We start from the raw sequence: 25,144 nt of genomic DNA, 5'->3' as shown, positions 1-25,144 counted from the left end.
CTCCATTGACACAGACTGTCTTTCATACATAACTCAAAGAAGCAAACTGTGATGTAGCTTTAGAGAAATCTTCTAAAACAAAAACTAGTGCCAACTAATTTTGGGTTCTGAGCATTAATTTTATATTTAGATTATTCTCCATAATTATGAATTGCTTTCATTAACCCTTTTATTGCCCAGAGTGCTTTCTGCACAATAGAAGGAATGTGGGGAAGAAATTACACTTTTTTTCTGACTCTAAATATGGACAATTAAACTTAATAACAACTCACAATATGAACCATCCATGGATAATACTGCTGCAGTTTTTCTCATCCCTGTGAACTTCAGAATGATCCAGAATCCTGTTCTTAGGAATACTTCCTTTGTTTCCAACTTTTACAGTTACATTGGTAGTTGTAACTTTGGGTGGCTGCAGTTTTGAAGCAAGAATAACTGGGCAACTTCAAAGATAAAAAAAACTTTCAATTTCTTTACAGGAGGTGGATACTGATATCACAAAGGCCATGTCCAGTGAAGCTCCTCTTCACATTCCAACCAAGGTAGGGGTCATGGCTATTAAATAGTTAAATTATCTTTGAAAATATAATAATTTGCTACTTAATCTTGGAAAATAAAAAGAAGCAAATATATTGCCAGCTATTGATATGTATGTTGTATTCAATTGTAAATAAAATCATAAAGAGCTTTCCCCAACTTGGAGCTTTTCCAGATGTGTTGACATATAGCTATTATCTTCTTTAGCAGCATCTTGCGAAAACTTGGGTTAATTACAATTTGTACACAATAATTCAGAGCATTTACATTCAGATCCTCTGTATATTGGTCTAATGTGATCTGATCCAATAGTACATTCTGGACTAACTAAAACAATGTAATTTATTTTCTTGAGAAATTACAACAATAATAATAGTAATAGTAATAATAGGATTCAATAGGTGGATAAAGATGTCAAATTTAGTCTGACTATCTGCCTGACTTTGTGATGAACCAAAATGATTACTGTTATTACTTATGATTCCTTACAGTCTTAAAAACTAACAAAAGCACATGGTCTTGTATTATTAAAAGCATCATAAAATAGAATTATATCATGCACAAGAATACTAATTAAAACAAATAGCAGAGGATAAATAAGAGTAAAGGCTAAAAGGGCTGAAATGGGTTTTTTTAAGAATGCCTGGGAAAAATAAGACCATTCATTATCTAGCCCTTGAGAAAAAGACTGCAGTCGATGGTGAACATATCTAGGGAGGAAGCCCTAAGGAGTGCCTCTACTGAGAAAGCCCAACTCTAAGGACCATCCAGATCCCCTCACCTGGCAAAAGAATCTGAAGAAGGACCCCAGGCAGGACTTGAGGCTCTAAGAAGGTAGATTGGTTGTATATCCACTTTTCCAGCTTACAAATATTTCAGCCGTTGCACCCATGAAACACAAGACACTATTACAGACTTGGGAGAATGCCAAAAAGCTTTTTTTTAAAGAGAGAGGAGTAGAATGAAGAGGGGATTAAGCATGCTTGCTTGTCACAAAATGCTGAAGGAATCTTGAGGGCAGGAAGAATGAAAAGATATTGCTCCAATCTTTGTTTACAGAGCCCATTTGACAACCTTCCCTTTTGTGAGGAAAAAAAAACTCCCTCTTTTTTTGCTAGGTTTTTATTTTATTGTTTTTAATGTTAGAGTAAATGCCTTTAGGAGACCAAAGTTCAAAAGCAATAGGTAAATATTTACTCTGGAGCCTAAGTTTCAGCTTTGAAATACAATACCTGGAATCTTAACTGACAAGGACTAGAAAAACACTTTTCTGTAGATCCTGAGGGATAGCGTTTAATAATAAGCTATGAATCAGCCGACTTCCTGTTTCGTCAGCCCTACCTGTGGAAATGCAAATGAGTTGCTAAGAAGCCTGTTGTGCCAGATCACGTGTTGTTGCTGGTGGCTGAGATTACTTTTTCTATCTTTTTATCTTTCTTTCCTTTTTTAATGTATACAGTATATACCTATATATAAAAATCCCATTTGGCAAAGTGTGAGAATTCATGCTGCTTTCTGAGCACATGCTCACTGCTTTAGGTTTCATATATCCTGAGAATTCGGCTGTTCTTTCTTTCAGGGCAGATCTTCCACCCAACTCACCAACCCTCCCGAGTGTTTATGGAGATCACTGAGCAGCACAAAGGCAACCGAGGACACAGTTAGGTCTGATTCTGAGCCAGCTCAGGTCCTCCATGTGTGCCAGGCTCAGATTGTTGAGCTGGAGCTGTGGCTCGATCAAGTGGAAGAGTCTCTAGGATCAGAAGCCCAGATCTGCCAAATGCAGCAGTCGGTGGAGCAGCATCTAGCTGCATGCCAGGTAAGAGGAAGAACTGGCTAAACGTCACCACTGCTTTCTGTAAACCGTCAGCTTTCTTTTAAGTCACTCTACACAGTACTTAGTCTCCACTGTCTTTACTCCTTGTTCTCTTTGAGATGCTCCTGCAGATAGATGGGTTAATTTTAAGGGGCATAACTAGATTACTTTCCCAATGCTTTTGACTCAACCAATCTCTGCTAATGTGGACAGGCACTATAAGACAAAACAATCTTAGTCTTATTTCCCAGGAATGGGCAGAATACAGACTGGGGTCTATTGGCCTGATATTTTATAGCTGATCAGCAAGTGTTTTTCCAGTTCCCAAGTATTTAGCAATAGCAGCAACAATATATTTCCCATATAAAATGAGCTATGAGGTAAATAGATTTAGGATTAATCTGGATTGTAAACTCAGTTCAGTGCTGATTATGAAAACTAACTCCTACACAAATACTGGAGGCAGTGTGATATGTTTTGTTAAACATATTTTGGCTGCTGCTTCTATATCTCTCAGGCTCAAAAGTGCTAAAACTCCAATACCATGCAGATACAATAAGAAGTTGTGACCTAATTAGAAAACACTGACCTTGTTGCCCCCGATTATGAGAACTCAATGCAATGTCTACTTATAAGGGTATGAAGTCAATAATTCAGCAACCTGGTATTCCAGTTAGCACTCTTAAAAAGCACTGACAAGATTCTACTCAGCATTACCATAAAGATTAATTTTAAACTTCATGGACAGTGTCAAATAAAATATCATAACTTTAATCAAGTTTCTAGTCCTTATTGTGATGAAGGTGAATAAACTACATCAGAATCAGACTATAGCTGGAAGGGACCTTGGAGGTCTTCTAGTCCAGCCCCCTGCTCAAGCAGGAAACCCTATATCATTTCAGATATGTGGCTGTCCAATGTCTTCTTAAAAACCTCTAGTGATAAAGCACCCACAACATTTGAAGGAAAGCTGTTCCACTGGTTAATTGTCCTCATTGTTAGGAAGTTTCTCCTTAATTCCAGGTTGCTTCTCTCCTTGATTAGTTTCCATCTATTGTTTCTTATCTTGCCTTCTGGTGCTTTGGAAAATCAATTGACCCCTTCCTCCTTGAGGCAGCCTCTCAAATACTGGAATCATGTCTATTGGAATCATGTCTCCCCCTAGTCCTTCTTTTCTCTAGACTGGCCATTCCCAAATCCTGCAACCGTTCTTCATATGTTTTAGTCTTTAATCATCTTAGTTGCTCTTCTTTGCACTTTTTAAACAAAGTCTCAACATCTTTTTTTGTAATGTGGTGATCAAAACTGGATGGAGTATTCCAGATGTGGCCTTACTAAGGCTTTATAAAGCGGTACTAATACTTCATGTGATTTTGATTCTATGCCTCTGTTTATATAACCAAGGATTGTATTAGCTTTTTTGGCTGCTGCCATACATGGCTGGCTCATGTTTAAGTGATCGTCCACTAGGACTCCAAGGTCCCTCTCACAGTACCTATAGTTTTTCCTGCCCAGGTGTAAAACCTTGCTTTTCTCCACATTAAATATCATTTTGTTGGATAGGGTCCATTGTTCAAGTCTGTCAACATCTTTTTGGATTCTTAGCTTGTCTTCTGGGGCATTAGCTATTCCTGCCAGCTTAGTGTCATCTGCAAATTTGATGAGTTCCCCTTCCATTTCCTCATCTAAGTCATTTATGAAGATATTGAAGAGTACTGGGCCTAAGATGGAATCTTGTGGTACCCCACTGCTTACTTCTCTCCATGTGGATGTAGTACTATTAAGGCTTTCATTTGATTTAGTACATGAAAGTATCAAATGAAAAATCCTAGACTGTTTCCAGGACAAGAGTCCACTATCTGATGATTGGACTGTCCTCCAAGCTAAATGAAATTTCCAGGCATAGATACCTTAGTAGATATTTGAAGCCTGTCACATTTCAAAGAAGTAGATAGAAGGGTGTTTGTGCTTAGCTTCTTTTGTTCATAATTTTTAAAGCACAAAACGAAAGTATAACTTCATTGAGAAATTAAATGAAAATGTCAAACATTGTTATTTCTTTTGTGGGGTTAATAGATGCCAGTTTTCTCAGAAATACTAAGCATGAGGGTTTTTGTGGATTTTTTTAAAGTACAGTTTAAGAAGATGATTGAAAGTATTACTAAACTTTCTATTGTTTCTGAGCAATTTTCTGCAAACAGAATGTTTCAGAACAAATTATTTACAAATGTACTTATAGCAAATTATGTATAATAGGGTTTTTATACTAAATCTTACCAAAGTAACTTTTGAAGTAGATGGGAAGAGAACTGAAACAAGAATCTTTATTATTCATGAACAATATTTGGAGGAGTAGTGTTAAACAATTTGGATTTTAATGTTTTTGTATGGACCCCAGAACAACCTGCACAGGTCACTTTATCTCATCTTTTATTAGATAAGCAAAATCTCTGGTATCTCTTGTGATGAGTAAGATACAGTATGGCAAAATTCACTAAAAAGGAACACTTCTTACTATAGCCTGCCTTTTAAAGATACTCAGTGAAAATAGTAAGGGCTCTATAAAAAAAAGTTAATAATTATGAGTCTGTATTCAATTCACCTCTGCCTTTGAACCCTGCTTTTAGATATTCCAAATTATTACAGCAATATACTGCATGGATTCAGAGAAGCTCTCATGCTCCTGAATCACTTGCCCCCATGGCTGAGCATGTCAAAGGAAAGGAATCCTTTTCTCTATTGCTTGGTGATTTTGAAAATGTTTTTCATGGATAATGAATATTGCTGCTGCCCTTATTTTCCCTCATGTGCTTTCCACAGTTCTCCTTTAAACTTGGTTTTCAGGCCTCATGCTTTCCCATTAGTCCAACTGAACAATTTCCGGTGTGTCCTTAACACGGAATTCTGTTCCTATTAGCCAACCCAATGTGGTCACTCTGTGTGGTACCTTTTTTCTCTTTCACATGTGTCCCTATTGTCAATTTTTCAAGCAGCAAGTTTATGAAATGAGGGTAAGGGAGATGTTACTCTATGAAGAGTCCTGTCTGTGGTTCAAAATCATTAAGGAAACAACCATTACCCAGAAAGTAACAGTACAGTCAAACAAAGCAATGAAAATGTTTCAAGCCCATTAGTGCTCTTGATTAGAATGTGTTTTTAGGCCTGGGTCCTGCTCACCTTCAACATGCCTCTTCTAAATAGAATTTGCCTAGGGTAGTGTTTCTCAACCTTAGCAACTTTAATATATGTGGATTTCAACTCCTGGAATTCCCCAACCAGCCATTCTAGCTGGAGAATTCTGGGAGTTGAAGTCCAATATCTGAAAGTTGCCAAGTTTGAGAAATGCTGGCCTGGAAAATGTGTATGCTGAAAGTCTCCCAGGTCAAGGAGAAGGATGGTGGGAAGGATAGAGGAGAACATTCTCCCCCAGCGAGCCCCTTGAGTGAAAGAGCTGGCTGGAGCAGCAAGATTGGTCCTTTCCTAGTGATTTTTCAGAAACTTAAGACCAGGCTTTTCTAAAGAATTATTGGAGATCCAAGTGTGGGAATACTTGCCTTGGACAGAAAGAGTGTGCTCTGGGTTCACTATGGTACTATAATATGTCCTGCAGTGTTACTTGTTTGATAATAATAATAATAGTAGTAGTAAAGTTGGAAGGGACCTTGGAGGTCATCTAGTACAACCCCCTGCTCAGGCAGGAAACCCTACACCATTTCGGACAAATGGCTGTCCAGTCTCTTCTTAAAAACTTCCAGTGTTGGAGCATTTATTTGATCTTTATTACGTCTTTGGCTTTTTAAGATGATAAAAGTCAACCAGATTGATGCAACATAACAGCTGCAATGATACATAAATATGTGGAAAGGGAAAGTCAGAACTAGAAGACAATCATCTCAGGTAGACATTTACAGAATACTTATAGGATGAAATTAGCACACAAATATCACCATATGAGGTCAGTCTTCAGATTTCTGGGATCTGCAGATCCTTTCACTTTCTGTTAGAAAAATGAGATCAATATATGTAATAAAAAAGACAGTTCCCCTACATTTATGCTTAACTGAGAATTTTGTGACAAATACATGAAATAAATAAATTTCTACTCTTGATTCCTTTATTCCCCACATCTTCAGAAGCCAGGAAGAGGGGGCAGGAAAGGGGGTCACTTTTAGATGGGCCTTCCCAGGCATTGGAGCTATCAGCCTTTAAGCTTTAGGACCTTTAGTAAATAAATGTTTTGTAAATGATTAACTGCTTGACTTCCTCAGGTGATGTTAACAGAAATTGAGCAGAAAGTCATGTGGTTACTGGAGGAGTGCAAAGGCACGTCCACTGACCATAGCTCAGGCCTCGAACAAGAAACAGAGAACCTTTCCTTGAACCTTAAAAACGTGAAGTGCAAATTGGAAAAAGTCCAGCGCATGCTCCAAGACAAATACACAGAAGAACAGGTAAACTGAAACGCCAAGAAACTGGAAGAGTCATTATTATGCTGCCTGACTGCCAACAATTCTTACTGCATTTGCAGAAAGCAAACTTCCCCACCCTGCTGCACTTTATTTATGTGGATTTCAGATTCCTAGAATTCTCAGCATGTGGGAATTCTGGTAGTTGAAGCCCACTTAATTGGAAAGCATGCAGCTTGGAGACAACTGGTGGAAAGGATGTGTATATGTGAATACCCTGCATATTAATGATGAATACAGGTAATTCCAGCCTCCTGAAACTCGGAGCCTTGTATGCATCTACTTAGGTATCACAGTTCCCTGAATTCCCAACATATTTACAGGGCCCTAGGTTGGGGAAGGGCTCGCCTGTGGGGATGCGTGCGTTACAATTACTTGCCTCCTCAGCTCTACTTAATATTATGTCTATTGGTCAGAAAATCATGCATTGCTATTTTGCTGAGAAGTGTTTTTTTCTAAAAAAATAAAATAAAAATCCATTCCTAGGTATGTAGATGGAGAAAGCATAACAGTTGCCTTTCTTGAACAACCTCAGGCACATCAATAACAAAATAGCTCATTATCAGTAGCAATCCTTTCCTGTATTGTGATTCTTTCCCTCTAGTTTGTTTCTAGTATGTGGCATCCAAAGGTAAACCCTCTCTAGGTATACAGATGGGTTAGATAACATTAACAAAGTTTACAATATTGCAAAAGATTGCAACATTGAATATTTTAGTTACGTATTTGTTTTAACAATTTCTATAGCCATTCATCTAAACAGTGATTTTGGGTGATGAATAATCTTAAGATCAATTAAAACCAGTACAAACATTATAAACATATTTATTCATTCATTCATTTTCTCCAGATGTTGTATTTTCCCCTAGATCTGCTGATATCTTCCCTTTTCTGTTTCTGGTATTGTTTTGTCAGCATAAGGATATATATTCTCATAATTATTTTGCTAATCATTAAGGAAAATCACAATAATTCCAGCTGTTTAAAAGCAGCTTGAGACTGGCTTATATGTATGGTACAGATGTATTTTGACTGAAAAAAAGGCCTTTTTTTATAAGGAACAATAACACTGAGTCAGAGAGAGTATAAATGGAATATTAGCTCTCTGCCATTGGGGCTATTTCCCTGGTTCCTTATGATTGTCTGTTCATAAGTGCCCATAATTGGACTTAGTTCTGTGCAAAAAAATAAATAAAATAAAATAAAAATCCTTGTGCTTAGAGATGACATGGCCTTGGTGATAATGTACTTGGGGCAAGAATAGCAACAATTATTAAAACTGTTTTGAAAACCATTTTTTAAAAGCTGCATGAAAGTCGTCTGGAATTGCTTCATGCAGTCTCCTTTGCTCCTGGGGGGATGGGAAAAGAGAAGGAGAAAACTTGGTTGCAGCAGCAGGGATGAAAAACATGAGCATTGTCGACTGTGATAATGAAACTGAAGTATCTTCACGTGGCCTCCAAGCCACCTCAAAAGAAGAAAGTTGATAATGATGAATAAAAAGATTATTTCACTTTTCTGTCATCACTATAGGCTGCCAGAGAGTTCCAGATTTGATTTAAAATAGTTGCTCAACCTTATTTGTGTACATAATAAAGTCAGGCTCAAGCATAGTCCACAGTGGCGGACATGTCTGGCAGGAAGCAGGTCCCAGATTCAATTCGTGTATTTTCAGAAAGAGAAAAGTCCTGCCTGAAACACTTGAGAATTCCTGTCAGTCACTGCCAACAGTATTGGACTCAGTGGATCAGAACTCTGACTCAATCTATGGCAGCTTCCTGCAATTCTAACATACTGTGTACAACCAGATTTGGTGGATAACATGAATACAAGGATAGGAATTTAAAGGAGAGAAGCCGTGGGTAGTAAGCAGCATGAAGTCCTTTCATCAGTAGTTGCTTTTTGCCTGTTATCCTTTCCCTACTATCCATCTGTCTCTCTTGGCCAGCCTTCTTGCCATTCTGAGAGGAAAGTGACAGGAGTAGGAAAGCTACAGGGAGAAGTAGCAAGATGAGGAATGACTGAGAACCTCCTGCTTCTGTTTCCTAGTCCTTTCTGGTCATTCTTTCTGTGCATATTTTTATCAGAGAAAGATTCTTACATGTGTATTTTTGCTGTGATGCTTCTACTTGGTTAAAAAAGTAGCATAAGGAAATATAAAGTACATGCATGTTCTCTTTATATTTTTCTAAAAAATGGTACTCGTTCTCTTTAAAGATGAGCACTACTGAAAAGAACCCTGTCAACTTCCCACAGTCATTTCATTTGGATTCCTCTAATTCGTTTCCAAATGTGACTTCAGAGAGATCTCCAGATGGTTTTCAGCATCAACAGGTAATTTTTCCTTTACTTATTTATTTATTTATTAAATTTATATGCCATCCATCTCACTGTCCAAGGCCTTTTGCTTTGTTTATTTGTTTGTTTGTTTGTTTGTTTATGAGAACTTATATGACAGCCCATTCACTCTCAGTGACTCTGGGCAGCTTACAAAAAAATAAAAACCCAATATACAAACAGAAAAAAACAACAGCGACATAATCAGATAAGCAACTTGATGGGCTCCATCCCACTCTAGGTTTCTGTGGCCGTTGGCAAAGAGTGTCATAGTGGGGGCCAATCTAATCTCCACTGGGCTGATGTTCCAAAAGAGGGAGCCACAACAGAGAAAGCTCTTCTTCTGATTCCTGTCAGATATATCTCCTTAGAATAGGGGACCCACAACATTCCCTTCAGGTAACCTGGTCCCAAACCATGTAGAGCTTTAATGGTAACCACCAGGATCTTGAATTGTACTCAGAAGCAAATCAACAGCCAATGCAGCTCCCGCAGGAGAGGTCACACATGTGCATATCTAGTTCTGACAGAAATATGTGGGCTGCTGCATTTTGAACCAACTGGAGCAGGGGTCTTCAAACTTGGCCCTTTTATGACTTGTGGACTTCAACTCCCAGAATTCCTCAGCCAGCGTGCCTGGCTGAGGAATTCTGGGAGTTGAAATCCTCAAGTCATAAAAGGGCCAAGTTTGAAGACCCCTGAACTGGAGCTTCTGAATACTTTTCAAAGGCAGTCCCATGTAGAGCGCGTTGCAAGATGGGAGGTGATTAGGGCATGACTGACTGTGAGCAGGAAAGGGTGTAACTGGTGCACAACGCACTGATGCGCAAAGATCCTCCTGGCCACAATTGCCACCTGCACCTTGTATTCAGGCGAACCCCCAGATTATGCATTGGGTCTTTCTGGGCCAGTGCCATCCCATCCAAAACCAAAGATGGCAATTTTCCATCGACCAAAGAACCCCAAATCCATTTCTGATAGAACAGCCTATTCGCTATATCTGGTCCTCTAGCAATTGATTTCTGGCTCATGGATGGCCAAAATGTTGGGTATCTTTTAACCTTGCAAAGGATTGTTTTCACTCCTTAATTTCACTGTCCCAACTCCATCAAAATGTAAGTCTGACGATAGTGACTCTGCGAATTCTGGGGAAATCACGATATTGTAAACTATGCCCAATTGCAGCCTTAGGCAGAACACAAAAGCAAGATGCAGACTACACATTGAAAAATAGCTTTCTCTAGCATGTGAATTATTGTGGGCTAAGTAAAGCTGTGCCTGAAAATATCAGAAAAATTTATTACTTGTGGTCTAGTAGGGATAGAGATAATACATTCATCATTGTGCTTGTTGATTTCTTAGTGGCTTTTCATACTATCAGTCACTGTGCTCCTCTGGACACACTCGAGGGATTGGGAGCCAGTAGACCATTTTATGATGGCTCCATTCCTTCTTTTAGGACTGCTTCCAATCAATGTTGGCTGGTAGGGAGAGGGCCCTTTGTAGGCCCTCTGTGGAGTATCGCAGGGCTTAATAAACTCTCTTGCCTTGTTTAACAACATGCTAGGAGAGGTATCGCCTCTCATTCAATCCTACCAGAGTGGCTGAGAGTATTTGAACCACCCAAATCTGAGGATAGTTCATGTTTGACCTTGGATGAGGTGGCACTTTCCTATTCAAGGGTGGGGCACAATTTGGGTTCTTCCTGGACTCACAGTTCTTGCTTAATGGGCACCTGGCAGCTGTGTCCAGGAAAGTATTTGTACAGCTTCATCTGGTGTGCCAATTATATCCTTTCCTAGACCTGAGGGCCCTTCAGACAGTCACTCATTCCCTAGTCACCTGGTCACAGCTTCACTATTGCAATGCTTTGTATATGAGGCTGCTCTTAAAACTACTTGGCTGTGTTGTTGTTGTTAGTTAGTTAGTTAGGCTCATTATTTGTTCCTGTTCCTTATTTCTTTTGTCTTTATAATTTTATTAAATTGTGTTTTTTATTTTGCTTGGTTTTATTAGTCAGTTTGAAGTTTGGCAGTGCCTGAACTGAACAAATTGAAATTGAATACGTTGTTAATGTTTTGCAAAGCTTAAGTTTAAAAAGTTAATAGGAACAGAGAGGCTACTGTATTAGCCTTCCTAAATGCTAGCCTTTTTATTGAAGAATTGGGGACAACAAAGAGTTTCTTTCCTGGGTTTCCTTGAGGATGAAGATTCAATAATTTCTTTCCAATTATCCTAGTTTGGCTCTCTTCCTTGAAAAAAGTACAAGCCTCCTTATGAGCATTGTTTTTCTCTTTTTTCTCTTTTTTTAAGCAGATGAATATTGCGTGATCGAAGTAAAATGTAAATGTCTCTCTTTTTTTTTCTATTTTTGCTCTTGAAAAAGACCTCACACAAAAGCCTGTTGGTTGTGGACTTCAACTATATTGAATTTATTTTGTACCTCAAACCAACATTCAGGGAGAAGGAATTGTCCTATTGTCTTTTATGATCTAACCTCTGGTCCCTGGCACAGCACCTTGGAAGCAAGCCAGCTAGAACAGGCTCAAGAATACTACAAATTGGGTGGTGGGCAGAAGGCAGATTTTAACCAAGTAATATGTTTGTTTAACACTGGTTATCTCATAAGATAAAACTAGCCATCTGATAAAACAGAAGCTTAAATTGGTTACTGAACTGAGGAAATACTGCACAACTAGATGTTTTAACTGTCTTACTGATACATGTGTATTATATTTTGTAAGCCACCTAGAGTCTTCTAGGATAGACAGCCATACCAAAATGAATAAATTTAATTACATAATGTGGGATTAATCCTCTAGGGAAGGGGTGTCAAACTGGCAGCCCATGGGCCAGATGCATCTCACACACACCCCAGCTCCGCAAAGGCAAAAAAACATGATACATTACGATACGCGATCGAGTTTGACACGCGTGCTCTAGGGCCACCTGCTTTTCTTAGCTCTTCTGGGATGAAATAAGAAAGCCTCACTTTCAGTTTCTTGCAATTCGGTCTTTTGAATGTTGATGTCAGAAAAGCCACAAATAATAAATCAACATCTGAATTTGCAGTTTCCCAATTTGATTCCTGGAGCATCTGGCAATTGTATGATGAAATGGTATAAAGCATATTTGTTGGCAAACTCCTACTTCTTGCATTTCAGTTTTCCTAAGTTTGTTTTTATTTCTCCTGAAGGAACTGCTGCTAAAGCTGTCTGAGCAAAACAATCTCATTGACTTCCTAGAAGTGTACATGGAGAAAATCCAGCCTCACCCTAGGTCCAATACAGTTCTGGAACTACAAACAAGGTATAGTTGACAGCACCTAGCCCCTTTGGCTAATCTCAAAAACTAAGCATGATTGGACCTTGTTAATAGTTGAATAGGAGACCCTTAGGGAATCCCAAGTCTGCAGACAAAATTAAAAAGTTTAAAAATACCTTGCAAGAAGACAGTGCCTTCCATGCTATTGCCGAGAAAATATCATAGTCATGTCCAAGTAATCACCATAGGCCAGCTCAATTCAAGTGAATCAAATATAATATAGAGCAGAATGGGTTGAAAGAGGAGATAGTCAAAACTTTTTTTTTTTTTTACTTTTTATCTCTTCATTATTACAAAAATAAGTAACCAACTATCCTCCAGATATTTGGATTTCAATTCCCATTAGACCTAACCGGTGTAGCCAAAGATAAAGGGCTGAAAGAATTTTACTCCAAAATATCTGGAGGACCCAAAGTTATCTATCCTGCATTTAATAAACTTATATTAGAATCATAATGGCTTCTGCTCAAAGCAGCATCTGCTACTTTCTTTTTTCCCCAACTACAGTAATAAACTGACAGCCTATGTGATAGCATAATATATCATAATATAATCTTGGCATATTGCTGGGAAAATGATGGGAACCTGAAATTACAGTTTTCAGTGGCAATCATATAAGCCCTATTTCTTCATTTCATCTCTATATCTGTATTAGAAGCAGGATGCTGGTATAGTTGTGTCTTTGGTGTGATCCTGGATTTATGTGCTGCACATTCTTATATTGCCTTTGCTTCACTATATTTGTGTACTCATAATGGGGATATCCAGGAATGAGACAGTCAGCTCAGGAAATGAGTCTCTTGGATTGACTCCAAAGGACCAAACGGGTGATAAGTGGCAATACTTACAAGAAGAACTGCTACTCAAGAAGAATGCTCCTCACTGTCAACTGGAAGAACTTCAGGTTAGTATATAACCTTTATTCTTACTCTCTTGCAGGTCAAAAATATACAAAGCACCACATAAGCATCTTCAGGTGTTAACTGCAAATGTAAGGGAGCATACAGATATTGTCCCATATGGCAACAATATATGTGGCAACCACAATCCATGTACTACAGCATACTTTTTATGACTGCAACCGATGCCAGAGTTTCTATTGTCAGAAGAGTAAAGCTTGCTGCTTGAGTGGATCCACCATTCCAGAATATGACAATAATCTAGCTTTAAATTATACTTGTTTTTATTTTTTATTTTTTTGAAATAACATTAGACTGTAATCTTGACTTATGACCACAGTTGGGGACCAGAATTGCTGTTGCTAAGCACCTACAGTTGTTAAGTGAATCATTCTTGATTTTATGACTTGTTTTGCCACAATTATTAAAAGAATGACTGCAGTTGTTAAATGAATCACATGGTTGCTAAGCAAATCCATTTTCCCCCATCGATTTTGTTTGTTGGAAGCCGGCTGGGAAAGTCACAAATGATGATCACATGATCCCTGGATGCTGAGACTAAATACATGCCAAGGGTCCAAAATTTGAGCACGTGAGAACAAGACATACGTCGTGTGTGTAAGATCAGGTCATACATCACTTTTTAAAGTGCCATTATAACTTCAAATAGTCACTAAACAAATGGTTGAGGACTACCTGTGTGTGTGGGGAGAAATCCGATACTACTTGTATATCACCATGGGTTTAACCTGGCGCACTCGTCTAAACATGTTTTGTTTTTCCAAATATTAGATATCTACCAAAATAAACATTCTGCCCCTGGGTGCTACATCAAGTGTGAGAACTCCAACTATTGAGGAGCTAAAAACATACACAGCGCAGCTTGACAACCTAAGCCAGGAAGCTTCTACTCAGATACAGGTACTAAAGGCATTTCTCTGAGTTAAATAAGTAGCCACCAGAGTGGTTGAATAGGATTCCAGTTTTGGCATCATGAAATATTTACTCTCAATCCAGTTAAAAGTAAAGCCTTTCCTTGTCCAGTCATGTCCAACTCTAGGGGGACAGTACTCATCTCTGTTTCTTAGCCGAGGGAGCCACCCCCATAAAATGACTGTATCATAAAGCAATTTGGAATAAGCAGTCAATATTTTCCAGACTCATAACTTTATTCTTAAAAATGGTTCTGTACTGCATATATTTGCAGTGTAAATATTAAACAATGGACTTCAGGCCAGGATTTTGGAAAGTTCAATTACTCATGTAAGGGTGAAACGTTTTGGATGTAATAATATGACTGCTTTTATATAACTATGTAAATAATACAGATTCCATGTCCCTGTACATCAGATCCTCCCAGAGATCACTTTCAAGTTACTTGTAATGGACAACATACAGGGCCTTTCTTTACAACTTCACATTTTTGATTATCAGTCAGTGCAGGCAGCACTGAGATAGAAGGACAAATGATCTATCTAACTTGCTATAAGCTTCTTCCTGTTTTCTTAATGGATAGAAATAATAAGCCACAGATAATACCTTCTACAATATCAGCATAAATATATTTACACTGGTTCATACGCTTCATCCAAATAAACAGGAAGAGGGAATTGAAAATATGTATTTTCCCATTTTCTAGGAAAATGAAACAGGAGAAAATGCATTCAGTCTGGATGGGAAACTCTTTGAGTTGTTTCTGGCAATCAGCCGCTGCCTGAACAATATGGAGCAGATGTTGGGCACCTGTGTACTCTCCAGTGAAGAAGCTCCTGTACAGCAAGTGCTTTATGAGGTCGGTACAAATGGAAAAATCAATGATTTCATGAGGTCCAAAGCATTGTATGTTTTATATTTATATTTTTGCATATGATGGCATTAGATGTAGATGTTTCCTGAGAATGCTAGCATTTATTTATTATTGGCAGCTTTAAAATCTTGGACTTCAACAGCCAGAATTCCCTAGCTAGCCATGCTGGCTGGGGAATTTTGAAGTTGAAGTCCACAAATCTTAAAGTTACGAAGTTTGGATATTTAAAAAGAGGAAATGCAAATGTTTAGCCACTAAAATTGTACAGATATGATTTAAAAATTGGAGAAGTTTAAAATGGGGATCAGTTTTCATTTTAATATCATCTAATTTATACTTCTTGAACTAACAGGATTGGATTGAAATATAATTACTCTTCCAATTATGCATTTCTTTGAATTTTTTGATACAGTTCTTGGCTCATGAAGCAGTGGGTGAGAAGCAGCAATTTTTCTTGGTTTCCTCCATAGCCATCTGTTCAGATCGACTCCCAAGTATTGGAATGAATGTGAGGAAGTGTACATTTCTTTCCAAACAAAAGTGGACACCCACACTTTGGGGGGTCTTTGCTGCTGTTCATGGGCCATGGGGAGTATGCAAATGACACAATTGTATTTTCAGAGGATATCAAGAAATTCTTCATGTTTTGGGTTGTGGCAATAAGATTTTCTATTTTATAATAGTTTAAACCTAGCAAAGGTTTAATGCACATGGTTTAGGACTTTTATGATACTGAAAATCTGTCAGTTGACCTGGATTATCTACCCCAGCTTCACAGCATGCAAAATTATTGTAGTATCTGAACTACAATAGATTTATACAATTTTAGTTCCATTTACATGTTCCTCCTTGTTTTCAAAGGGCAAAAAAGTAGGAGAAATCAGGCTATTGTAGTGAGATAAACACCAAAAAATTTGACTAGTTTTTTCTATTTCAAGCAGAAAATGCTCAAGCAGCTAATAGAATTTACAACAAAAATCCAGTATAGAAAGTTAAAAACACATTAACTGCAAATTGATACTAAATATGTTTAGTATCTTGAAATCCTAGTGAAAGAAATGCATCATTCTAAACGTTGAGGAAGCAGAGGTTAAACACAATTTTTGAAGGAATGTGTTCTATAGCTTAGGAACAGTGCAGGAGAAGGCCATTTCCTTTTTCAGAAAAATGAGTTCTAACTATTAAGATACATACAAAAGAGCTACCTTTGTGTATATTAACAACCATACAGTTTATAACAATTGCTCTATTAGATATCAAACTCAGCTACTGAGGACTTTAATGTATACACCACTACCTTAAACTTTACCTGGTCAACATCTGGCAATCAGTGCAGCTCTTTCAATATAGACATTATATTATCCCTGTAGCCTAATTTGCAGCTTCAAGAACATGTCAAAGATGTCCAAGGAGAACACCATGGAATATTTTCTCAAGAGGGTGAGAGATATATGAAAGTCTCATGCTGATATTGAAACTTCTCTCTTGAAAGAAACAAATTAATGTTGATGATTTCTACAAAAACCTTATTTACTTGCCTATCTTACCTAGAATCTGTTTCAGACTCTCTCTGCAGAACTACAGAAGCTTTACACAGATATTGGTGATAAAAAGGACGATCTTCTGAAGTCCATCACCTCTACGGGTGGAAATTCTGAGAAATTCTCCCAGTGTTTTAATAACTTACAAGTATGGCTCCAATTGACCCAAACAGCTGCTGCTTCTAGAAGCGAGTCTATGAAAACTGAAATGGACCATTACATCAATTATCAGGTATCACAGGGTTAAATTTTCATTTCAATCTTTAAAATCTATTAAAGTGGGTGCTCACCAAAAAAACATGCTTTATCCTTTTCCAATTGAAATGCTAGTGATCTCATATCAATTCACATGTGATCAAATTTACAGAAAACTCCAATCTCTAGCCTCCAATTATTACATAGAGTTTTCAAACCTAGATATGGTAGTCCTGTTTTACAGTCATAAACATAATCTTTGTATTGTATTCTTGCATGGACGTCCCACAAGACCACAATTTCCTACATATGCATTCAGTTATATGTACTACTCACATAAAGCTTCTACCCACAAAGAAGCTTATCTGAGATAAGACCCATGCTTGCAAACTTTACAGATGATTTAATCTTTGATCTCCATAATGAGAAGCAATTTATGATTACAAAACTGAAATACACTGAGAGTGTAATTCTAATACTCTCCATTTATTAAAAAAATCTCTCTTTTTCTCCCCATCTCCAAATGAATATACATAAAGAATGATACTGATTAAACAAGCCATTTGAATTGCAGTTTCATTATCTCTTAATTTTGCATAATGCATTTCTGGATTTACATTGAATTTTTTGTTTCTTGTCACAGAATGAAATCAGGCACTTGTATGATGCATTGATTGAGAAAAAATCCTCATTGCAGCAGTTTTTCAGTGAAATGAGTGGGCACAATATTTCTAAGCAATTTCAGGTAATTAAATGAGACACGAAAATCAGGTGTAATTGAGTACCCAGCATTTTAACTAAATTCTTTTATTTTGCTTTTAATTTCCCCCAAATCAAATATTGTTTCTAACTGTGAATTATTTGTATATTTATTTATTACTAAATGTTTGTCTTACTTCTGTCAGTAATCTTTAATGGTGCTAATTAATGTTATTTACAGCTGATTTGCTAGTTTATAACACATTTCCATTATGCTAACGGCATTGCTGAAGACATCTAATTGGATATTAGATAGTCTATACTCTATTAAGTAAAATATGTCATATTAACTTGGTACTTGGCTTTTTAAGTTTTTAAATTTGGATTTAAGGTGCTACTTCTGTAAAAAAAAGTTGTTGAGCAATCTTAAAATGTCAGTGAATGCTAAAATCTTCAGCCCTAAAAAGTTACCTATTGCCCTGTGTTACACTGCCAGGGCCTATGGTATCCTGATGAAGGTATAATTGCTTATTTACCGTAGCTTTCCCACTATTCATGTATGCTGATATAGAATCAGATCATGCATATAATATCTTCTTTCTTTAGAATTTCCAGTAAAATATATCTAAAACTTAATCTTACATTATTATTTTCTGTATTTGCCTGCCATCCCTTCTATATTATTTACTACCTTCTGATAAAATACAGAAGCATTATTATAAGGGTATATGCAACTTGTATTTCATGTTACAGAAGAGAAAAGAAATCTAATGTCAATTTTTTTCCTATGCTGTAAAATCTAGTTTACCCCAAATTTTCATTAGAACGATAAAGAGATCTCAAGTTTTTAAGCTACAATTGACAGTTTCTGATAATCAAGTCAGAGGATTAGTGCCAATAAGATTATAGTCATGAGAAGGATGATCTAAGCATTCTTGGAGATATTGCAAAGTCTGCAGAAGTGCAAAAAATTAAGGGAAAACCCTAAGTGGCCATTAATTTATCTCCCACCCAACAATTCACAGAAAACTGAATACATTCATTGGTGACAAAATGTTGTGATTGTTTGGAAGAATGAACTTGACTATTTTAGAAGAGAACACAATTAGCTACAATGTCAAATAACTGCATTCTGTACTGCAACACTTCTTTGCAGGTCTCTTTTGTAAATCATTATTATAATGTTCCATGAGATAAACAAAGCCTAACTCCAATTATGCCCATTTGTTTGGAATGTACATTTTTTTTAGTTAGACCAGTCCCTTTTTCTATTTAACAAGTGGTTTTATTCGGTTATTTTATAAATATAATTATGAAAATTGTCAGATCTTTCCTCTGCCTCAGAAATATCAATATTATTAAAAAGACTAGCCTAATTCTGAATCATTTCATATCTCATTCAGCAGGCAGATGTCTTTGAATTGGAACTGCAGGATTTTGAGACACAGGCAGCTAAACTAAGAGATCATGGAGAAAGAGTTCATTTGCCAGTTGCCATAACCCATGATGTGTACAAACTAGAGGTAAACATGCTGAATGGATGGAATAGATGAAAACTAGTCAAGGAGAGAAGCAACCTAGAACTAAGAAGAAATTTCCTGACAGTTAGAACAATTAATCAATGGAACAACTTGCCTCCAGAAGTTGTGAATGCTTCAACACTAGGAGCTTTTAAGAAGAGATTGGACAACCATTTGTTTGAAATGGTATAGGATTTCCTGCCTGAGCAGGGGCTTGGACTAGAAGACCTCCAAGGTCCCTTCCAACTCTGTTATTCTGAATAACAAATGGATATACAAACTGAACAAAATGGAATGTAACTCAGCTCAGTATTTTGAGATTGAGGTTTAATTGGGGGGAAAGACAAGGGCATAAAATAGAATTGCTAGAAATGAGGGTGAGGAAATACATGATAGCATATAGAACAGCATATAGAGGTTGGCAGGTTCCTTCTACACAGGGCCAGAGGCCATGCCACTGCCAGCATTTCCAAAGGACTTATTGCTCTGCCTCCATTGAGGTGACTGATGAAGCCCTCACCAAAATGGCCACCCAAAGAGACAGCATGTGCTTTGTCTCTCTCATGTGCCAGATAAACATATATTTTGGGGGGACCTTGGGCTAGATGATTTTGGGTAGCAGCTATGTCTGACCCATGAGCCATACGTTGCTGCCTCTGAATTAGAATGTGAAATGTAGCAATTTTTCCCAGAAAGCAAATAACTAATGGGTCTATTTAAACTCTGGGGGTGATCTAACAATTGATGATTTTGGAGCCAAATCAGCCAGTTCAGTGAGACTCAGATGGACATTGTAATTTGATGGGAAGATATAATATAGATACATAAATATAGCCCTGCATCAAGAGGAGGATGAATTTGGAAATACGTTTGGCTTAGCCAATCAAAATGTGTAGATTTTGTAATGTACATTTGTCAAAATATGCAGTTAAATTCTGATTTCTGATCAGCCTTATAGCATAAAAAATATACTCTAGAAGGGTAATAATGTTAGTACTTTGCAGTATCTTGAAGACTATTGATTTATGATGCCATAAATTTCTCTGTATTACAACTGTCTCATAAACAATACTAACCAGAATTTCATTTAATTTCTATAGGAGCTCTTGGATGACCTCTGGGCATTCCTAAGGGTCAAACAGAAGGAGCTAAATTCTTCATTCATTAATGAACAGCAGTATGAATCTTTGTTACAAGGATCTGTAGAGCTCATAGATCTTGGGAAAAGGAAACTTGCTCATGTTTCAAAGCTGAAAATTACCAGTCGATCTGATTTAGATTTACACTTACAAAATCATAAGGTATAGACCTCTGCTTAAATTACATTTAAAAATATTTTTCCATACCAGGAAATCACTGATGGATTTCTATGATATGTTCACAAAATATACAATGAATAAACTACACAATGGCTTAATGTGATTTTATTGATTTAAAAGTTATATAGTCATCCACATTATAGCAAATTCTGGTTGACTCCCAATCCTCTCATCATGCTAAGATTCTAACTGATATCCCACCATAAACTATAGTTTTAGCCTACTCTAGCATAGAGTGAACCTAGCCAGTAAAATCATGGCAACAGTGAGATTCATGTTCAATTTTATGATATGTTCAGGCACGCAGGCATACATGTGTTAATTTATTTATTGATTAGAAGGAGATGTCTTCACTCCAGAGCAACAGTGATTCTTATATCAAGTGGCATTACATTAGCTCTTGCAGTACTACCATTCGTATGAATGTAAAATAATAACTTGCATTTAACTATCAAAATAGGGTCTCTGCCTGGGGGAGAGTTGCTAGTTTATCTCATCTTGAGGTGAATGGTGCAACAGATGTATTGAAAGTAAGCTGGCATTGCTTAGATGACATTGCTTAGGGAGAAAAGCAGGAAACATTATGCTTATTTTTCACTCAGAGCTTTTAACGTAACCTTATCATAAATGAGCAGAAGTATTTTATAGGGAGAGGAGGGGTTGTTGCTGTTATGTGTAATCATATAACATCTATCCCGGGCTATAATTATTCTACTGGAAATAAAATATAGCCTTGGTAATGAATATGAAAATTTATAGACTGCCCAGGAGAAAGTTTGAATAAACATGAGTTGCTTCCTACTTAATTTTGTTGACTGTAAACATAGGAGAAACAGTTACTTCTATTTTGCATCAAATTAAGAAGGCTGTAATTGTTTGCATGTTGCATATGGAAATACCTCCTATTTAAAATATTAAGAGAAGTATAGTTTGATTACTTGACTAAATAATTACATTTGGGATTCAAAGAGATTTTTTCATATAAATAGTAGTGTTTCTCCAGAATTTTTAGAATTAGTGTTTGATGGGAAGAAAATCCTCCAAATTTCATTTTGGATTCAATTATATAAAGAAATCAAGTTCTTTAAAAAGATGAGAAATAACTTGCTTTGTACCAAATTAGATTTTAACTTCAACTGTGTTACCCAAATAACATTATAAGTTGTAGCATAAGGTCCAATGCTTCTACCAATTTGTCCTCCTCTCTTATCCAGATGCCCTGCACCAATTTATCCTTCAGTTTCTGTGTCCATTTTCTTCTATTTTCTTTTAAGTATACGCCAATGAGTAGGATAAGGGAAGCAGGGTATATGAAGCAGGAAACGGCCATATAAAGATGAATAATAATATAAATTAACGTAATTTTAGCATTGAGTCAAATCTCAGTAGTTTTGGAAAAAGGATCCAAAGAGACCTCTTTTAAGGAGATAGCATAAGTCAGTGATGGCGAACCTTTTAGAGACCGAGTGCCCAAACCGTAAACCAAAACCCACTTATTTATCGCAAAGTGCCAGGGCCACATCAGCATTGTGATGCCCTCAGAGGGGGGGCAGCGGGGGGCATGGCCTACTGGGTGGGTGTGGCTGCAGTGGTCATGGCAGACTGGGTGGTCACGGCCGGGATGGGTGTGGCCACCTTGAGGTTGCTCATGGAGGGGACATCTGTGGGGGCTGGGCAAGATTGGGGGGAGATCCAGGGGATCTCTGGTGGGTGGGGCGGTGGGTAGCAGGCTCGTCCTGTGGGGTAAGGCAGGGGATAGGGCAGGGGTGCCATTACTGCAGGCCAAGGCAAGGTGAGGCAGAGGCGGCTGCTGCCTGACACCATTGGCCCCCACACACAGAGGTCAGCAAGCGCATGGGGGCGTGCTCTATCACCTCTACTTGAGCTTGCTAGCTGGCTGCTTCACCTCCTTTGTGCTGGGCAGGGCTGTTGCTCTGGGTGCCAGCGGCCGCCTAATGAACCTGCACGATATGCTGGAAGCGGGTGTGCTCACTGAGAGAGCTCTGAGTGCCGCCTTTGGCACGCGTGCCATGGGTTCACCATCACTGGCATAGTCTTCCCACTTTCCCTGGATTTGGGTTTTTTGCATCTTCAGTCTCAGATACAGTATAACTGCAAGCCCAGCCATCATTGTCTATTTGCTTAGAGAATGGCCAATAACTTACATATTTTGTAATATTTAACATATAGAGAATATTGGCATTCTTAATTGAGTTGTAACAAATACTATTATTTACCATTTTTAATGCTGTTAAAATATAGGTCTCTGGGTATTTGTTATATTTGCTGTTGGTAAAAATTCAAAAGAATGCAAGAGGATGGGTTTTTGTATTATTGAAACATCCAGAGCAGGTGCATATAGCAGAAACATTTTAACTTTATTTATGCTCCTACAAAACAAGCGTGTTCTTTTTTGAATAATTATTTTGTGGATATAATTATCTATACTTATGCTCCTTTTCTTTTTTGAACATAGAGCTTTTTCTGTAAACTGAATGGCCATATGCTTCTTTTACAAAAAGTGGCAGATTCAATATTACAAAACAGGGAGAAATACTGGAAGGATATGGTACAGGAGATCAAATCTTTGGAAGAACAAGCTATTCAACATGGAACCCATTTGGAAAAGCTTTTACAGGTCAGAGAGTAAAATGAAACAATGTGAAATAGGTTCAGACAAGTCTGTTCCATTCAGCTTCTAACACAGAGTACATTAATGTTAAATAATTTTACATTCATTAGGAATTTATTCAACCTCAAAACTGGTTTGATACTGCTATGGCACAAGACTTTGGGCTGAATCAGCAGGGCTCTTTTTATATCTCAGTGAGTGATAAAATTAAAAATATTTTTGTACTTGTATACCCATTAAGTAATCTATCATGCTGAGATTCAAGGTCATATTTGTAATGGAAGAATAGAATACATTTGTTTATGATGGATACAGCAGCCTTCCCAATTTGGCACCTTTATGATATATCAATCCAAAACTCCTATCACCCCCCAGCCAGTATAAATTTGTACACGTTTGGAAGAAATTGATTGAAGAAAATTATTTTATACAACCATAATGTTTACTACTTAATTTTTTGGGATCTACTAACAATGTTCTTCATCTTACAGGACTGGATAGTGTTTGATGAGAGCTACATTTCATTGTGCCAGAAGCTGGAGGCACTTTTACCCACAGTGCCTTTTGTGGCTTTAGTGGAAGAGACAGAAGAAAGAGCAATGGAAAGGATTCAGTTCCTCCAGGTATTGACTTTACTCTAGCTCAGGCATGTCAAACTCGCAACGTCACGTGACGTCACACGACGTATCGTGACTTTTTCCCCCTTGCCGGCAATGGGGTGGGTGCAGTTTTGGCGTGACGCATCCAGCCCATGGGCCGGCAGTTTGACATGCCTGCTCTAGCTTCTGTAATTTCCATTGTAACTATAGTTGTTATTGAATGATACACAGTATAAGAGCTAAATACTTGAATAATGTTTCCTCTTTTTGTAATTAAGGAATTGAAGGCTAAACATGTCTTTAGAAACTTTACTTTGTCATTTCGTGTAGTTCCATTTAAGAAGGCCATTGACAAGCTGGAGTATGTCTTGCAGACAGCATCAAGATGATTTTGGGCTGGGAGGAATGGTTAGATATGTTTGACCTGAAGAGGAAAAGACTGGAGAGTTGTCTTCTACTTTCTGAAGTGCTGTCATGTGACAAATGGTTCAGAGTTGTTAAAGAAGGCAAGACAAAAGAGGTTTAAATGACAACAAGGTAGAATTTTGTTGGACATCAGGACAAATTTTGTGATGGAGGGAACTGTTCAGCAGTGGAAGAGAAACTGGTGATCTCTGCTGGAGGTTTTTAAACTGACTCTGGATGGCCAGAGATCAAGCTTGATGTAATAATATAATCCTGCACTGGGCCTTAGGGTGGTTTAGACTTTAGAGCAGGTGTGTCAAACTGCCGGTCCGCGGGCTGGATGCGTCATCCCGAAACTGCGCCCACCCCATTGCCGACAACAGCAAAACCGTCCCGATACGTTGCGTGACGTCATGTGACGTTGCGAATTTGACATGTCTGCTTTAGAGGATCTCCAAAGTCACTTTCAACTCTTACATTCTGTGATCCACAGAAAAACTTGACACTCTTCACACCAGTTAGGCATTGAGTCAGAAGATGGTAGATGTAAAACAGTTATCTTGAGAGAAATAAACAAGCCAGCAAATACGTACAGATCCCTCTTGAGAAAGTGAAAAAAAAAATCTAAATAGAATAAAATAAAGAAAAAGATATGGGAGACATCATTTTTTCCCCAATTAATGCTCATGCAAAGAATTATAAAATTGCAATTATAAAATGTGTTGATTGCCAAATTTGATTAAATGAACACTGAATCATAAATAGATTTGCCTTTTTGTGGAAAGGATAATAAATTAGTAATAATGTGATCTGTTACTTTTTATTTATAATTTTATATAATTTCTTAGGAAATCAAAAAGAACATTGAAGGGGAACAGGCTAGATATTATCAAATAGTGAAAGAAGGGAAGAATTTGACAGGACTTCTGAGCTGCCCTGAATTGCAATCCAAGATTGAGAAGCTAGAACATCAGTGGGTATCTTTTTCCCAAAGAGTTGATCATGAACTACAAAGACTTGAGACATTGCACAAACTCTTGTCCAGGTA

General features: G+C 37.5%; 1 protein-coding gene across 10 annotated transcripts in view; it reads left to right on the top strand.

The window, feature by feature from the left end:
• Window positions 1-25,144, top strand: part of SYNE2 (spectrin repeat containing nuclear envelope protein 2) — a 224,697-nt gene that overhangs the window by 134,451 nt on the left and 65,102 nt on the right. For 8 of the 10 annotated variants that reach the window (XM_039319483.1, XM_039319485.1, XM_039319484.1 and 5 more), the window contains 15 exons: window positions 480-542; window positions 2,117-2,356; window positions 6,622-6,804; window positions 9,037-9,153; window positions 12,353-12,465; window positions 13,249-13,384; window positions 14,172-14,300; window positions 15,019-15,171; window positions 16,738-16,959; window positions 17,566-17,667; window positions 19,025-19,144; window positions 20,242-20,442; window positions 22,937-23,098; window positions 23,584-23,715; window positions 24,945-25,141. In XM_039319483.1, the coding sequence (XP_039175417.1) occupies window positions 480-542; window positions 2,117-2,356; window positions 6,622-6,804; window positions 9,037-9,153; window positions 12,353-12,465; window positions 13,249-13,384; window positions 14,172-14,300; window positions 15,019-15,171; window positions 16,738-16,959; window positions 17,566-17,667; window positions 19,025-19,144; window positions 20,242-20,442; window positions 22,937-23,098; window positions 23,584-23,715; window positions 24,945-25,141 (2,270 nt within the window). The remainder of the gene's footprint in view (window positions 1-479; window positions 543-2,116; window positions 2,357-6,621; window positions 6,805-9,036; window positions 9,154-12,352; window positions 12,466-13,248; window positions 13,385-14,171; window positions 14,301-15,018; window positions 15,172-16,737; window positions 16,960-17,565; window positions 17,668-19,024; window positions 19,145-20,241; window positions 20,443-22,936; window positions 23,099-23,583; window positions 23,716-24,944; window positions 25,142-25,144) is intronic. The other 2 variants (XM_039319480.1, XM_039319481.1) reach the window with 2 other exon arrangements.

The sequence above is a fragment of the Crotalus tigris genome, unplaced genomic scaffold (assembly GCF_016545835.1).
Source record: "Crotalus tigris isolate CLP2741 ecotype Arizona unplaced genomic scaffold, ASM1654583v1 scf7180000023598.3388751, whole genome shotgun sequence".
NCBI lineage: Eukaryota > Metazoa > Chordata > Lepidosauria > Squamata > Viperidae > Crotalus > Crotalus tigris.
The sequence above is the reverse complement of the archived record's forward strand: the minus strand, read 5'-3'. Positions and strand labels throughout refer to the sequence as shown.